The sequence below is a fragment of the Haliotis asinina genome, chromosome 10 (assembly GCF_037392515.1).
Source record: "Haliotis asinina isolate JCU_RB_2024 chromosome 10, JCU_Hal_asi_v2, whole genome shotgun sequence".
Taxonomy (NCBI): domain Eukaryota; kingdom Metazoa; phylum Mollusca; class Gastropoda; order Lepetellida; family Haliotidae; genus Haliotis; species Haliotis asinina.
In genome coordinates, this window is record NC_090289.1 from 23185166 (window position 1) to 23203461 (window position 18296).

Here is an 18296-nt window from a genome sequence, read left to right on the forward strand (position 1 = left end):
AGAGTATATGAAATGGATGTATGTGCTAATGCATAACATCATACTCACAAAATCAAAAATGACCTGCAATAAATGTCAAAACTCGATTTTCTTCTATGATGTCAAACATCGACAGAGAGGTCATGCACGTATAAAGATAAGGGGGCATAACTCCGCTATGCTTTACATTAGGTCAATGTAACTCAGATCACATATAGAGAATTCGCTGTGGATACGGACAGTACAGTTTCATTATGTCTTGTTCACAGTGAACCAAACTATTCCAATACAAAAATCCCCAACGTGAGAGGATTTGTTTTGGTAGTTTCATAATTTGTAAGACAAGATGCCCATGTGCTACATCAGAAAGCAGGTAATAGCAATTTGGATGGCCCTATCCAATACATTCTTTAGTTCTTAGATTCCCATGTTCTCCTGTTTGAGCAACAGCCACATTTTCAAATGTAATGAAATAACTGAAAATAATGCGACATTTTAGTTGACGTCACGGCAGGTTTTGTGCATTTTGTGATGTCGGAAAAAGACTGCAATATTTGTTCCAACATATTGAATATTGTACATCACGGGAACCAAAGCACTTGTTGGAGTAATGTCTGCGTGTGATCTTCCAACACTGGTGTAGAGACTTAGAATGTGTTATAATACACATGCCAAGTCAATTTCCCATGTAAATATTATTCAAACAATCAAAAGCTTTCAAAGAATAAAAACGCATACCTTATATCCACATATGATATGGTGTTGAACATGGACATATGTAGATACTGAACTCAGTTTCATGAAATAATATCTGAACAATATGCATAATATACATCACAAGACTGAAAGTGCTATCGGAATGATATGGCCATTGAGTTTACTGTTGTTCAACTGACCTTCACCTCAAAGAAATTGCCTAATATGTGCAACAATGTTGATGTGTGACATCACTACCAATGACCGATATCTTTCAAAATGGCGGCTTCGCTGACAAGGGTATGCAGGATTTTATGAGGACTCTTTCTTTGATTCAGGGATCTTTTGTACATAAATGTGAGATGTAAGTATTCAGAATTATTCTGACTATCTGTGTATTGTTATATGTTTTTATTGTTTGCATTGTAAATGACGGAAGAAGCCAGAAATGCCGACAAGTACTGTTGTTGTTCTGCGTCATTTTGTGTCAGTCATGGCGTCACGCTGCACTAAAAGTTTGACAGTTTCTTATGAATTATCAAATGATTGCATTGTATCTATTTTTAATTTGCTATTTCTTGCTACGATATTCTTCCCCAGGAAATTCTAAGCGTATTGAGCCATTGTAAGCAATGATTACACGGCTGGATGCTGGAAAATTTCCTAAAATGCCACGTGGTGTAAGATTTTTTCTTTGTTTACTTACTTTTCAAACAAGCGCTGTCTTTCAAACACAGCGTTCGTTTTCATACCAAGTATATTTCGTTTCGTTTTATCTGAACAGTTGGTATTGAAGACAAAGACCATTTGTAATTTGATTCTAAGATGTTTGGGGAATTCAGTGATGCATCTGTTGGAGGTGACTGTGAAATGATGTAACAGGTGTCTCAATACCAGCCTTCTCGAAACATGATTTTGTAAGCACTATCCAATATGGCGAAAGCGCACTTTGATGTTCATGTAAGTGTTTTTTCGAAAACATCCCAACCAATTCTTGGTTCATCAGCGACGTTTCAGAATTATCGTTACTGGTTACATGAAAACTTGATATCAGTAATCATTAATATCCTATTTTTGAAGTTCAGTACTCCCAGTAATTATCCGATTTTCACATTTCAAAGCATACAGCAAATAACGCTCTGAGTCACGATTTTGTATGGTGTGAAAAATGGCGACATTAACGATGAAGCCTATTTTGAAAGGCAATTTTAAGCACTTTAGGTTGGTGTGAGATAATAGTGGATGGTATCAGGAAATGGGGAATTTTCCGTAGAATTCTAAACTGTGAAGTATATATATGTGCATGGTATATTTAGAATGTTATTGGACTTCAAAGTGAGGGGTGAAGAGGAGGGACATATGTGTCCCTGTGACATCCAGGGGGTTAAGTGAAAGTAAATGTAACTCAGAATGAATCTCTGTAACTGCACTGTATCCTTGATACTGAAGACTACAGAAACTGAGGTACACAACCATGACTCATTTGGCATAGTGTGGATTGGTGAACCACTTTATATGTTTGACCCATGTTGATACTAAATATGACTGTTTGGATCAGGATGACTAACTTCCAGGCTAGATACCGACTCTCATGTGATACGTTTGCATTGTCCTGAATATTGTCCATGCTGACTAGAGGACATAGTTTCTAGATATCGTCTGTCTGGATCAGTGGGGCCACACTGTAGTTGATCACTTACATTATAAGGTTTTGTACTGACATTATGTTCATTTTCTCCAGAATGAGATCATCCGCTTGAGTGAGGAATATGTGAAGGCTTTATCCAGGGAAAATGGAGACATGGTGGATGGACCGTATGCTGGCAGGTTTACAGCTTATGGTATGACGACCTTGTACCCTGTACTACACAGTTTGGTCTGGGGCAGGGTTGATTGATCTCTTCAGGCAAAATTCACATGTAATATGACCAAGTCAACAGAGCGGTACAACTGATTTTTGACATGTTGTTCACAAATAATGTCTATCTAGTCATCTAATACTATGGCAGTTGTCTTTCCATCTGATGTTAGTGCATAGTTTAGTATTCCTGAATGATCTGTTGATGTCAATTGTGATATGGCTGGAACATTCTGTTGAAGATGTTGTACTCTATGTGCATACATTCACTGACCCCTCCCTCATTTACACTGGCGGTGTAGACCTGAAGAAGACCATGGCTGTGTTGTTAGAGAGTATGCTTGAGAGGCTGCAGCGTCTGGAGAGTGCCGTCAATCTTGTCATCAACACCACCCTTGTCAATGACACCATCAATGCTACTTTAAAGCTGGAAGAAAAACACAAGTCTGGGATTAGTGCTAGAGGTGAGTTCAAGGCACCAATAGAACACTGCCCAAGTCTGGTGTCCATGGTAGAGGTTCGTTTAAGGCACCAGCAGAATGCTGCCCAAGTCTGGGATCAGTGCCAGAGGTGAGAAGAAGGCACTAGTAGAACACTATCCAAGTTTGAGGTCTGTGGGTTTAAGGTACCAGTTGAACTTTGTCATTTGCATTTACTTTAACTTTTGCAATTTTCAACTTGTTACAGATTTGATAAATGGCAAGAGCATCAACTGTAAGCTGACTGATGAGGACAAGGCCCAGTTCCCACATTGCGAGGGCAAGATGATGGTAGGTCATACCTACCTGTTTGGTTGCTTACCTGCTCATGGTCAGGTAGAATATAAATGATATGGTTGACATGGGTCTGCAGGTTGTCTGATAGTTGTGGTAACATAGAACTGTAGATTGTTTGACAGTTGTCAGTGTTAAAATGGGTTTGTATGTTATGTTTCAGTGGATGAGCAAGATGTGGAAGTCTGACCCGTGCTATGCAACATACGGTGTGGATGGCTCCGACTGCTCCTACGTTATGTACCTTAGCGAGGTGAGCATATGTAACACACATGTAACCAATGTTTTACTCCTATATGTATTATTCAACAGTTAGTTTCAAACCAGCCCACTGATATTAGCAACCATTCTCATGAATAAACTGTTACTTTTTGTTAATCTGTCACTTTACATGTTGGTTGAGAGTCAAACATAACAATGAAAAAGACAATGTTTGAAAGTGTATGTTACCCGGAATTGTGACAGATACAAACTAGCATAGGGCAGAAATCTTACAGTAAGAGCATTCTATGGTGAAGAAAGATGGTGCATTCATGGTGACCAGACAGATAATGATGATGATGAATGAAATTAGATGTTTATTGAGCACTACCTCTTTGTCCTTTTTAAATAGTTAGTGCCTAGCATAAGGGTAGTCTGTTGATGGAAGTGAAGTGTATATGGTGCAAGGGACACAATTGTATTTACAGGTTGAGGGCTGGTGTCCGAAGAAGGCCTGGGGTGGCTCCATGAAACTCAAGCTCAAGGAAGCAGCTCCTCTTTACGTGAGTTGTTTCAGTGTCTCCTGTTGTACAGTGTACAGTTCTCATAGGATATGTCAAAACTGATCTGTGATATTGCAAACTAATAAATGTCTGTTAGTAGTTCTTGGATAGTGACCATATGAATGCAAGGGACGTCTTGAGCATTGTATATACATAGTTTGCAATGAGGGTTATGCTGCTGTTGTGTTAATCACCTGAGAATCTCTACACATACTTACAATGTTTTGCCAGGCCAACATCACCAGCAACCTGGAGGATCTGATGGTTCTACTGCGAGATCCCAATGAGAGACAAGGTTATGCTTGGATCAGAATGCGCATCACACGCATGTGGGACAAATGGTCATCTGCTATTCACAGACTTGCTGCCAAGCAGAATCTGGGGCATCGAATGAAGAAAAAGGTACATCTCGTAGTAAGCTTGTGACACATTTAGTAGCATACATTCATTTCAAACTTGAAATGCTGCATAAGGTTGGTTTTGAGCATACCTATGAGGCGCAGGTGGGTACAATGGATGACTGACAGTATCATTGTGCTTGATTGAATGTAAACATGTCATAGACTTCACTGTCATAGACTTGACTATCAACTGTCACTTTTATATACACACTGAATATTCAGACTGCAGCACTCGCTCATGATTCTCCAACTTATTCTGTAGTTGATTCTGTTTTCCTGGTTCTGCTTCAGATTCTAGTTCATTTGGGCTTGTTGTCCAAACAGTCAGGGTGGAAGTTTGCTGAAATGCAGTTCAAAGGTAATTGTTCACTAATTTTCTGATTGAGTATGTCCACTGATCTTACTGCAGAGTACTGACAATTATGCTTAGAATGAACACACATACAATGTACTGTGTTTTTTCTTAATGCTACTTCCTGTATATTTAAACTGAACTGAGTATTTTGTGATTGGAATGAACTGAAATCAGAGGTCCATTTGAGTTGGTTATAATCAAAGATTACTGTATTTGACTGTGTCTTAGATTGATTTTTGTCAAATCTTAATGACTGAAAACGGAAGAAAGTCTGTGTGCCTTCTGCTGAACATTCGCAATCATACTTTATAGAAATCTGTTTCAGTAGACTACAATAAATGGAAAATGAATAGAACTATATAGTTAACTGCCTCTGTGTTACAGGAATTTGTTAGCACAGCTCGTTTTAACTGTGTTCGTGTTACAGGTACTTGTCAGCACATCAAGTCATATATAATTGAACACATTCGTTTTAGTGTAAATCATCCAATAACTGAATGTCCAGATATCTAGATTTTTGTCATCCCAGCTCTGGTGTTGAAACAGTAGTGAGCACACACTACTTGGTCATTTTGACTTGCCTATTGCAATGCACTCTGTGTCAGATAGGTCTACCTATCACCACCAATACCATGCTGATCAATCATTAATCCGGATTTAATGTGTTGATTTAGTGGGTTCATTTGTAAAATGTACCATCTGAAATGGATACCAAATAGCCATTATAGACAGTCACTTTTAAAACGTAAGACATTGTTTAGTTTTCTTTATCCTGACTCATGCTTATTTGGTTATCTCCCTCTTCTATCTGAAGTTTTAGTGGAAACTTGAAATCCCTTGATGGTTCCCTTCATCAAAAGAGGATGTAAAATCATACTCACCCACGAGTTCCCTCCCTTTCCTCCCTAATTTGGCGCCAATATTGGTCACATGACCAGTCGTATTTGTCACTCTCTCCTCCTTTGCCCAACAGGAAGGTTGTGTGGGTGACTTGGGGTCCCTATACAGCACATGTTTTGTTTATCTTGGTCAGCTAGGACTGCTACTGCAATTGTTACACAACATAGATCACCAGATTATTTACCTTCTGACATTTTCAATAAAGGATGGCAGCTGTGCCAATGCAGCGCACTTACTTTGTAGGTGAGAAGAGGCATCAGTAGTCTCAGAAGAATCCTCACCTTCATGAAGGTCTACACGTTCAGCGCAGGAATTTGATCTTGGGCTCATCATAGAACAGTTCACACAACACATGATGTCCTTAATGGATTGACACTTCATGGAAGAGACAGCTGCCACGAAGGCACCTGCAGTGATTGCCTTTGTGCAGGAAGATGCATCTTATTCTGAAACCCATCTGAATGTTGAAGAGGACATGTGCGAACGTTTACTTTCTCGTAGATCATCCCCATCGTTAACCTCAGCATCACAGAGTCTGGATACATTCACAAATGTCGGCTTAACAGTATTTCCTCAAGGAGGAGATTCTAACAACTTTCAACATCATAGTAGAAAGGATACTCTGCATAGAACATCTCCTTATCATGAACAGCAAAATAACTTATCATCTTCACCTTCTGATTTAGATACACACAGGAGGATTTCTGTATGAGGGATCAATTGTCACACAGACATAGGAAGCCACCACCGAATGTCTGCAAGGATTACCGATTTGAAGATTTGAGTAGGAAAGATGCACGAAAGGAGATGCACATAGAAGATGAACTAAAGGAACTGCCTGCTGAGGATTCACACAAGGAATCACATATGGAGGTCACACGAAGGGATGTTAATTTCAATTATGCACCTCCGCGCAGGAAGTCATGCAAAGACAATCATCGTCATGACTCTTCAAATAGAATTTCAGGTGAATAAGCGGAGAATGTATTTTCTTATGCGGAAGTAACTCAGGGCAGCTTTCAGTAACGCTACAAGTTATCCATGTCAACATACACTGCGTTTCATTTCCTTTACATGATGTGGAACCCTTCACAAAGGCTCCGGACATTGATGAAAACTATAAACTTATTAATGATGCACATGTTAAATCTTACAAAGGCAATGGCAAGAAACCAGCTCAACTAGACACCACTACTTGTTGCACCTTTTATGGTCTAGCCAGATTGAGAGCTATCAATGAAGCATTGATATCTATATTAAAAAAGAGGACAAAATGATTTTGTCAGCCCACAGAAAAGAGATCAACAATTTATGTCGGACCACTTGCTCCCACTTCAGCGGGATGAACTCAGTTCAGAAGACAAGGACTGTTATCCTCTTGCAATTGAAATGATAGATTCACCAAACTTCTACTTAGACCCCTTAAGTCTGTGCCTACCTTCTTTGGTGGAGGAATTGAGAATTTACTGAATCAGTCCTGCAGGAATCCAGGAACGTCCTACCATTTGGAATTTCGTCGGCCCCTTGCTTGTTTATGCAGATAACAAAGCTAATAGTAAATTATCTACATCATTGAGGGCTACGCATTGGCTTTTATCTGGATGATGGGATTCAAGAAGAAGAAGTCAGTCAACTCAGACTTACAACTCGACTTCACAAACTACTAACCCAGAATGGCTCCAACAGAATGGATGCTGCACCAAGAAGCATTTCAGCTCATTCCTTGGGCGACTGGACCTCCACTCGTAGATGTTTTTGCAACCCTGATCAACAAACAGATAACAATGTTTGTTTCTCCGGTTCCGGATGTTCAAGCATGGGCAACAGATGCCCTAACAAGCGCACATGAATCCAGGCTTATTCCATTTACATGTATGGATTGTATCAAAACATGTTTGAAAAACAAGGATATTCCGCAAGAGCGGCTAAAGCAGTTACTTTTGCACTACGCAGATCTACACGCAAATTGTGTGATGACAAATGGAAATGAGTTGAAGTCTATGCAGAGCACAGAGGATTTATTGCATTGAAAGCTTCTCATCCTCAAATAGCAGATTACATTATGTCATCTATGACAAACAAGGCGATTAAAAGGTTTAAATCCGTCGACCTATCTAGCTGCGCTGAGTACAGTTATATCTTTGAAATCAGGCATCAAGCTGACCAAAGTACCTGGATTACTCACATTACTGGGCTCACTCAAACTGGAAGATCAACAAAAATTCAAAGCCCTTTCATGGGATCTGAATGTTGTTCTCACTAGTGAGGAATACGAACCATTAGATCGGACATCCTTTGAACTTATGACACAAAAGACAATATTTTTAGTTGTCATAGCCACAGCAGCTTCGATATCAGAAATTGACACATTGGATTTTGTGAGAACTCTGTTCGACTCCACAAATCATTACATGATATACAGGTGTATCATGGATTTCATTGCTAAAAATCTGTTGCCATGATAGACAATTTCACATCCTGGCATTATCTAAAGTGCTCAGACGACATGATACACAGGATTTATCCCTGTGTCCAGTTAGAGTTCTCAAGATTTCTTTAAAAAAAGACACAGTACAAGAGACATCTACAGAAATCTCATGAACGACAGTGTCAGTTTGGATGAGAACATTTATTTTACGTGCATATAAAGCAGCAGGACTCAATTACAACAATCATGGAGGGCTGTTTTGGGAAATCAGACACAGTGTTTGCAAATCACATATCACAGAAAGATTGCCACGGAGGATGTCTCAGGCATTCACCAATTCAGCCCTCTTGTTGTAGCACAACAGTTAACTGTTCCTCAGAGGTGCTAAAACAGCTCACCCTTATCACGTGACTTGTTGATACTCTCAAAAACGAGGTGTGTTTGGTTGGGAGTCCAGGTGTACATCGAGACAGACTAGCATTAGTGATCATAAACCCAGTACATACTTAGATAATATGTGATGTTGTAACTTAGCATGAACACATTGAGCAATAATTTACGACATATATATAGTTATATATATGTATATAAACTAACAAGACGTTAGTATATATGGCCACACGTGGATGTCAGAGTAAACAGACAGTATGGCTCTCCCCGAGATAGTCGGATTTGGGAAAAAGAAACAAGAAAATGACAGTACCGTCATAGTTACCTGGGGAGATATTCAGGACATTTTGCAACAGGTATCCATGAAGTGGCATAAGTCACCACCTTTTGCATTGTATACTTTAAGCAAACAGGCATGAATCGGGATAGGGAAAAATATGTAATTTTCTGAATAAAACTGATATTTTATACTTATCCTGACTCATGAGGTCAACCCTCCCAACCTCCTTTCTATGTCACTTGGATTTCCCTGCAAATCCTTGTGTTTGGGGCTATGAATTTATGGAGAGAGTGAAAAATATGGCCGCTCATGTGACCGGAATTTACGCCAAAAATATGGAGGAAATGGATGGTGCTCGTGGGTGAGTATGATTTTACATCATCTTTTGAAGAAAGTAATTTCAAGGGATTTCAAGTTTCTGCGAAAACTTCGGATGGAAGAGGGAGACAAGCAAATATGCATGATAAGTATAAAATATCAATTTTACAGAGAAAATAGCATTTTTAGGAGAAACTACCAGAAGCTGAGGTTTCTGGATATTTAAGGTCTGGGTTTCCGGCCACCACATCGAGTGTTAACTGTGTTACAGGTACTTGTCAGCACATCAAGTGTTAACTGTCTGTGTGTTACAGGTACTTGTCAGCACATCAAGTGTTATCTGTCTGTGTGGTACAGGTACTTGTCAACTCATCAAGTGTTAACTGTCTGTGTGGTACAGGTACTTGTCAGCACATCAAGTGCTAACTGTCTGTGTGGTACAGGTACTTGTCAGCACATCAAGTGCTAACTGTCTGTGTGGTACAGGTACTTGTCAGCACATCAAGTGCTAACTGTCTGTGTGGTACAGGTACTTGTCAACTCATCAAGTGTTAACTGTCTGTGTGTTGCAAGTACTTGCAGCACATCAAGTGTTAACTGTGTGTGTGTTGCAAGTACTTGCAGCACATCAAGTGTTAACTGTCTGTGTGTTGCAAGTACTTGCAGCACATCCAAGTGTTAACTGTCTGTGTGGTACAGGTACTTGTCAGCACATCAAGTGCTAACTGTCTGTGTGGTACAGGTACTTGCCAGCACATCAAGTGTTAACTGTCTGTGTGTTACAGGTACTTGTCAACACATCAAGTGCTAGCTGTCTGTGTGGTACAGGTACTTGTCAGCACATCAAGTGCTAACTGTCTGTGTGGTACAGGTACTTGTCAGCACATCAAGTGTTAACTGTCTGTGTGTTACAGGTGGTCCCCTGGGTGAACTGGTGCAGTGGAGTGACCTTATTACAACTCTGTTCCTCCTCGGTCATGACCTCACCATCACTAGTGAGGTTGAGCAGCTGGTGGAGTAAGTGTAGCCTTGACAGTTTCACCAGGACAGTTGTTGTTTTAGGGACACAAGGACAGTTGTTGTTTTAGGGACACTCAATTCTGTGATGGGAGATTCAACCTTGGAAGATTGGTTCTTCTTGATGAAATATTAATGGACAAGTTTTTATAATGAGTGCAGTCAAAAACTGTTCTAAGGCTTTTTTTCAGAAGTGTTTCAGTTATAAACAAGCAAGCCATCACAGCGTCTTGCTGAGGCATCCTTTGGCTGTATGTAGTCTGTTGATACCGAACCACAGTCTAACTTCAAACTGGTTCACCATTTCAATGCAGAATGTAATCAACCATTTGACCAACTCTAGAAAAAAAGTTTTATGGTGTTAGTCTCCAAACTGCAAAAGTTATTTGACAAACTATCATCAATTTGTTTTGATTTTGTATGTGAGGTCAGGTAATGGTAGTACGGTTGCAGGAATAGCCTCAAGGGCTGCAGTACTATACAGCTGCATGATACCAAGTGTTCATATTCCAGTGTTCAAGCCCAAATCATGATAATGACTCTGCTAGATTATATCACTGAGGATACTTTGTATAGTAATGGATATGGCTAATGTCGTGTATGTTGAGATTAATCAGGCTGGTGTTCTGCAAGCCAGGGCATTGCCAGTAAAAGCTGAACAAGGTTATGATCACCCTGTCACCCTGTGTTGATCAGCAGTTGACCTAGGTGATCAGTGTCCTCAACAAGAGCTGACAGGTGCTTGCTAGCTTGCTCACACAATATTTCTGTGGGCAGGATCCTGTCACGACTCCCAGCAGCCAAGTCTCCCTGTCAGAGTCGGAAGGAGCTACCTGTCAACATCATCTACACAGACATCATGGGCCTCATCCAGTTCAAGAAGCGGGTCAAGGGTGGCTATGGCAAGTTCAGGTAGGGTAACGGGTTGGCAGCAGATCACCCACCCTATTCACTGCATCGATATCCACTCTGAAAGTCCATTACCTTGCTTTTCTTTACATGTGCCACAGTTAGATTGATGCCTACTGGCACACACTTTACTCATGAAATAAAGTCTGGCTACTGACCAGATACCTACTTGTTTCTGACCAGATACCCATTACTGACCAGATACCTGCTTTTTACTTACCAGATAGCTATTTGTTATTGACCAGATACATTTTGTTTCAGTTGTCTATTCCGGATTGTTGATTCATTTGGCACTGAACCTGCCTACAACCATCGTAGCTTTGCCAAACAGAACAAGATCCTGACTTCATGGGGAGGCCAAGACTTGCAGCCTCGTCAGTTCTTCACCATGTTCCGTAAGTATCAGTTACTGCTCCAGTGGTCACCATGATGACTCATAAGGTAACTAGGTGGTCTTGTACTGTCAGAGCAGGTACGTGATGTCACACATGACCAGTTTGCTTCCTCTGTAGCTGCTTCAGAACAGATTTCATTTTGCATTGCCAAATAACTACTGGCTTGTTTTGATAAGTGTCCACCTTTGTGACCTTTTCTCTTGTCTTGTTTCATGTTCATATGTAGCACTCTGCTCCCAAGATTTCCATTCACCTGATGAAGGCATAAGAATATACTTCAAAACTTTATGTTCCTTTAGCTACAGACATCCATAAATTTTCCCCTAAATGTCTACATCACTCTGAAAGCTGATTCATTATTTAACCCCATGAGTATGATGTGAGATGCCCATTTATGGTGTCCTCTGTCATGATATTGCTGGAATATCGCTAAAACAGCGTAAAACCATACACACTCACTTGATCAATCGTTTGCAACATTTGTATTGTTCTGCAGCTCATAGCCCCGACAACTCTTTCATGGGCTTTGTGGTTGAGCAGCACCTCACCGACTCCCATGTTCAGCATCTGGAGAGGCAGAACAAGGCTGTAGTGTATGGCAAGAAGGAGTACATGTGGGAGGTATGTCACTCATTTACTTCTGAAGGAAGGCACTACATTGGTATTCTTGTTTGCTTTATGGATTTGCCAACACTTCCAAAAGGTTATTTTGGCAAAAATGAATCTCGAAGCCTCATTATTATCCCCCAGAGCATGTTTTCGGAGCATATAGAATGGACCCTATCTGTCCATTTATTCATGTGTGTGTGCAACATATTGTTTTGAAAGAAGAACTTAAAAAAACAGTTTTCTAGTATCTATGCCCACAACTTAAACTTGGATTTGAAACAGTGGTTGTGCTCATTTGCAGAGCAGATGTTGAAAACCATACAACATACAACAGAGGTGTTTTCTGAACCACTAGTGAGTGCGTGCATCAGCCCTGAATGGACACGAGCGCTTGGTTACATTAAACCATTCGTGACCAACTCGTGTTATTCTGGGACAAGCTGAATATTGTCTTGTTTTCTTGTTGGAGGTTACAGAAAAGGGAAAGTGGTGACAAGATGGCATTATAGCTCCTGATGAAGGAGCATGCATAAGCTCCGAAACATTGTGTTATTCACAGAAGAAAGAAAGAAAGAAGTTGACATCCATAAATCTTTTTTTTTTCTTAAATGACAGTATATATGGTCGCGATTTTGGTTTGCTGGTCGAGGCAGCTGTGGGGATGGTTCACGTGCACTCTTGGGTGCTCTTGTGGGCACAGGCATTCAGGATCGGGCACTGGCAGTTCTGATCATGCCTCAGTTATTATGGTGAACTTCATGGCTTAGGGCTTTTGAGAAATATTCTTTCCCATGTCAACAAAATTTGAACTGGAAACTGTACTAGTGCCCATTCTATTCTTTAATGAAAGAATTTTTTGTTCCTTTGAGTTAAATTGGGAAAAGCTAAAGATGTCCTTCTAAAATCTTCAATAAGTTTTAAATAAAGATTGCCCCCCCATACATGATACTATGTATGGTACCTAAATTGGTAATGATTATTAAAAATATTAAAGAATAATGAGTGTTGAAGATGAGGTTTTCTAAACATTTTATACTGTGGAAGAACATTGCTCCGCAAGTACCATTACATTTGAAAGCCAATCAGTATAACTGGTTGAAGTTTACATGACAAGTATCAGCCACTGCAAGCATATTCATACGTCTGGTCAAGTTACATCAAAGCATTTTTAAACATAATAAGACTGAAGTAGCAAGAAGTAGCCCAGAAACGTTGTAAAGAAGTTGTAAATCAATACCATTTGTTGTCATATAATAAGACTGTGTCTTTATGTTTCTATTTTCCATTTTTAGAAAAAAGACAGCTACCTCAATGTAATAAAGGACTTTCTGGAAATACATGGTACAGTGTATTATGATGAGAAGCGGGCCAAGCTCCCGGACTATGTGGTGAACCATGGTCTACTGAATGGTGCGGACCTCCACAAACTGTTGAGAGAGTCAAAGGTGAGATTTCATGATTTATATTCATAAGTATATGGACAGAATTACAAGAAGTATTGGACATGGGAAGGTTGTTGAGTTTGGAAGATTGCCTGTACCAGTGGGAATTCTGACAACACTGGCAGGGGGACATCTGTGTTATAACTCCACAGGCACATACACTGCTTCACTTGCCAGGAAAGGTTGACATCTGTTATGATGTCACAGACTGCTTCACTGACAAGATAGCTATGACATCTCTGTTATGACCACACAGATCAGAGTTAGGGTCAATGTGTCAGTCATCACTTTTTTTCATTCATTCTGAACCTGGTCATAATGGAGGATATTTACTTGATTTGTGACACACAGTTCATCACAGCCCATCTGCAGGTGATGGTAGTAATGTGGAGACAGGTCATTATTGATGAATAATGTGGTGATGTGGTTGGTTATATGTAACATAGTTTGCCAAGGTTTTCCTTCACCTGTATCCTTCATGCTGAAGGTTTATGTTTAGATGTTTGTTTGCTGCAGGTGTTTATCGGGATGGGCTTCCCGTATGAAGGCCCTGCTCCCTTGGAAGCTATTGCAAATGGAGCAGTATTCCTCAATGCCAAGTTTGATCCACCCCACAGCAACAAGAATGACCCTGTGTTTAAGGGGAAGCCCACCCAGCGAGAGGTAAGTGCAGATGGACACAAATAGTACTGTCTGCATTTCTTCAGGACAACAGTACAACTAGTTAGGTATGCTGTAAGTTTATACCCATGTGAACCCTCTTGCAGGTTTAATGTGGATACTAGGATAGTATGTTTGACACAAATGGAATGATGGGAAGGTTATAACTGAAAGGCCATAGTTTGTCACAAAAGCTGTTTTCAGGCCCTGAAAATCTATGAAGACATGATTCATTGTCAATTGTTTCAAGGACTATAACAATAGTTCCAAAATTGTTAATGTTTGATTATGAGAAAATGTGATCGATTGCTTGGGTCATTTGGTCTCTGCAACCTATCTTCGGTCATTTTAATTAATCGAAACACCACCTGTGTTGTGACCTACTTATGATCCCTATTCATAGGATTGTGGCCACTTGCTGAAATGGTGTGCTATAGCTGAAATTATGATATTGTGTCTTTCTCTCAGTATATATTATGCTGTTATCTTCTTGCATTTAATGGGTGGTGGGGTAGCCTTGTGGTTGAAGCATTTGCTCATCACACCGAAGACCCACATGGGTAAAATGTGTGAAGCCCATTTCATGTGTCCCCCCTCTGTGATATTGCTGCAATATTGCTAAGAGCAGTGTAAAACTCAGCTAATCTCTCATTTGTATTCAGTGCATTTGTAGGAGAGATAAAACATGTTTTTATGAATCTTTTTCAGCTGACTAGTCAGCATCCGTATGCAGAAATGTTTATTGGAAAGCCTCATGTTTACACCATAAACATCAAAGATACAAATGAGGTCACAAAAGCTTTGCTGGAAATCCTGCACAACAATACAGTAAGTTTACCATATATTTATATCATGTGTAGGAGTTACTGGTTTAAAGGTCACATGCAACATAAAACACAACTTTGCAGATTCTGATACCTTTCGGTATGCACTAACCGAAACAAATCATCAAAAATGTCAATTCAGCCTATAAAGTTGATAAAAATGTGATGAAAAAAAAGCCTTCAAAATCAGAGTTCAAACGATTCACTAAATTTCCCCTAGCACTGGGGGAAAAAGTGGTCTCAACAGCTGTGCTACGCTGCACCCATAATGCATGCGCAGTGAATAGCTTGAGAGCATTAGTCTCATCTTTGCTGTGTACACAAACAAGTAAATAATCTACTTGTTACATAAAAAACTTGTTGATTGTGGTAAGCAGCCTCTGTCACAGAGAAAGCTCAATGTCTGGTTTACTGACACCTATATGTCTGTCTGCCTGTCTGCTAAAGACACAGCTTCGATGATTGACCACATATCAGGCTACACACCATAAACAAAATATATTGATTTATGACATATGTCATTAGACAGGAGTGATACTTGAACATATGACATGTTTTTATGTCTGTGAGTTGCAGACAAACTACATCCATTTTTCTCGGATGACTGGATCTGACGGAAACTGGTGCAAACTCTTGTCAGTTTCAAGTCGTGCTTTGTACTTGGACGAATGACAGTTTCCAGCCACACAGTAGTTTGCCATCTCTACTGAGATGAATTTTGATGGGATCGAAAGCAAATTCAGAGAACATGTATTTGTAAAACCCAACAGCTCTCTATACATTCTTTATGGATAACTTCTCCCCGTGTATAGGATTTTGTTTGACAACAGTATATGAATCCAAACTGAAACGAAGCATCAAGTACAGTAAAAGAAGTTGTTATCCATAAAGAATCTTACTTTCTTGTGCCTCACCATAGTTCTAAAATGTGCATCAAACAGATCATCTTTCTGTACACAAAATGAGCCCTCAGCGTATCAGCAAATGAAACCGCCATTTGGAAACCGTTGTTACACTTAAGTGCACATCCACCCACTATGACGGGGTTCGGTCTCGTGAGGGCTTTGTTTCAAGGGAAGTAAGCCCAAGTACAAAATATTGCACTTTTGAATCGCGATTGTAAATTTTGTTTATCAGATTTTTTAACAAGCAGCAATGTATATTATATGTCTTGAATAAGTCATAATTGTGTTTTAATTATGTTTGATTTTTGGTTGCATGTGACCTTTAATAAAAACTTTACACATTTGACTTCAAGGCTGAATAATATGGATGCTACTTTATTGGTCTGAATGAAACTGAAATAGCACAGATCAAATGTAACGAAATAGCTTTAGTCACTGCTAGTACTTTGAGGGAAGGTCACATTTGCTGGACTGGATGTTAGTGAACAGAGTGGTATTTCACTGACTGATCATTTTTCAACAGTTGAAATATTGCAGAGATCTTCTGCCTCCACTGGTGTGAACACCAGGTGATGTAAGCCTTATGTTTCCAGTTTGAGCCATATTTGCCCTACGAGTACACTGAGGAAGGGATGCTGCAGAGGATGAATGCCTACATTGAACATCAGGACTTCTGCAAGTTCCAGAAACAGATTGCACAATGGCCACCCTCAGATGCTGTGCAGCTGCTCCTGGGCTCCCCAGGGAAGAGTTGTAAAGATGTCTGTTGGGAACAGAGTATGTGCTTAGAAGCAGACCTTTGTTGGTCTGCAAATGTCACTCTATAAGAAGTAATATAAACACAAGCTTAATTATGCTCAGCTCAAATGAGTAGTAAAGAACTTCGAAGAAGACCTGCTATCAGAAGTTACATGTCACACAATTATGTAGTATTTATCTGTTATGCCTCTTTCATAGACCTACCTTAACAAGAAACTTTGATATTTTTGGTGATTAATAACCACATTTTGTCATTTCAGATCTAATTTGTGAACCAAGCCACTTCATGGAGTTAAACTCATTAGAGGAGATAGAAAAACTATATGTGCAGTGTTCCAGCAAGCACAGTTCAGCAAACATTTACTATCCAGCATATAATGTAAATACTAAAGAGTGCACACTTCAAGGTGAAGAACTCTTGTTCAGCTGTGTTGGTGGACGTCATGATCTGAGGCGACTGTGTCCATGTCGGAATTATATTCGAGGTCAGACTGCACTTTGTGTTGGTTGCCAGAGTTGATCCTGACCACCTCGACTGTGATTGGTTGAAGTTCTTTTATCTGTGATCTGAGTGGAGGATATGGTGATGGCTGTGGCTCAACCTGAAGTGTACATGTGCTGGTGTACTGACAGGTTGAGGCAGGATGTGTTTGTCTTGTATTGTGTCACAATGTTTCAGCTCACTAAAACAATACATACATGCATGCACAGACACATCGACACAGACAGACACATGGAGACACAAACATACACAGACAGACACAGACAGAGATGTTTAACAGTGTACAGGTTATATTCCATGTATATTCTATGTTCCAGAGCTGTATACCTGCAGCAGCAGGGGAGTGCACCTTGAAGTGAACTCATTGCCTGATTACATGTCCTTTCTTGAGCTAAGTTAATTTGGCAATAACCAGCTACATCAACTAACACACTTCCTACATATTCATATCTGTGTGTATGTCAAGTGAGACATTAACCCATATTATTGGTGGAATGTGTTTATAAAGAACTATTTTAATATCATTGAACTATTGACAACATATGATTATCATTTTTTAACAATTTTCCTCTTCAATCTTTCATTTCATTTTCAATTGATGTAGTTACTGAACAAAATATCATTTGTCTTTAACAATATAGTCTTCAGTGTGACATACGCAGATACATATGATATATACAGGGGCTTATGTTAGTGAAATATGGAACCTTGCTGAAGGCAGCAATCTTCTTGATGATGAAAGTAATTAAAAAATATGTAAAGGCTTCTCCTGGTGAAAATAGGCATGTTGTCAACATTTCTTTTATTTTTCTTTGTCATTTTTAAAACTCATTTCAAGGATTTCAATTCTTACTTCAGTTTTTGAGATTATTTAGAGTCTAGTGCTGATAGATTAGTATGTTGGTAAACAGATTGGCAGAACAAGGCAATATGTTGGCTAGCAGCGTCCAGCTGTATGGTATCCGCACACTCAGCCATGTGAGAGACGGTTCAGTGCCAAGTGGGCAGCAATGAGCTTTGTGACATAGATTAAGTGCAGTTTATTGCAGCTTGTTGTTATGAACTATTTATACAATATTTCTGTGTTGTTGGATTCTGTTAATAAAGTCAGTGTTATCAGAGTATCATTGTC

General features: G+C 39.7%; 1 protein-coding gene across 2 annotated transcripts in view; it reads left to right on the forward strand.

The window, feature by feature from the left end:
* The window catches only part of LOC137297607 (alpha-1,6-mannosylglycoprotein 6-beta-N-acetylglucosaminyltransferase A-like), a 41495-nt gene extending 23210 nt beyond the window's left edge, over positions 1-18285 (forward strand). For both annotated transcript variants that reach the window (XM_067829465.1, XM_067829466.1), the window contains exons 3-18: positions 2417-2516; positions 2836-2997; positions 3221-3303; positions 3470-3559; positions 3996-4070; positions 4302-4472; positions 4763-4829; positions 10057-10159; positions 10937-11071; positions 11330-11463; positions 11960-12084; positions 13365-13517; positions 14031-14177; positions 14883-15002; positions 16497-16680; positions 16923-18285. In XM_067829465.1, the coding sequence (XP_067685566.1) occupies positions 2417-2516; positions 2836-2997; positions 3221-3303; positions 3470-3559; positions 3996-4070; positions 4302-4472; positions 4763-4829; positions 10057-10159; positions 10937-11071; positions 11330-11463; positions 11960-12084; positions 13365-13517; positions 14031-14177; positions 14883-15002; positions 16497-16680; positions 16923-17182 (2109 nt within the window). In that variant the 3' untranslated portion in view covers positions 17183-18285. The remainder of the gene's footprint in view (positions 1-2416; positions 2517-2835; positions 2998-3220; positions 3304-3469; positions 3560-3995; positions 4071-4301; positions 4473-4762; positions 4830-10056; positions 10160-10936; positions 11072-11329; positions 11464-11959; positions 12085-13364; positions 13518-14030; positions 14178-14882; positions 15003-16496; positions 16681-16922) is intronic.
* The last annotated feature ends 11 nt before the right edge of the window (positions 18286-18296 follow it).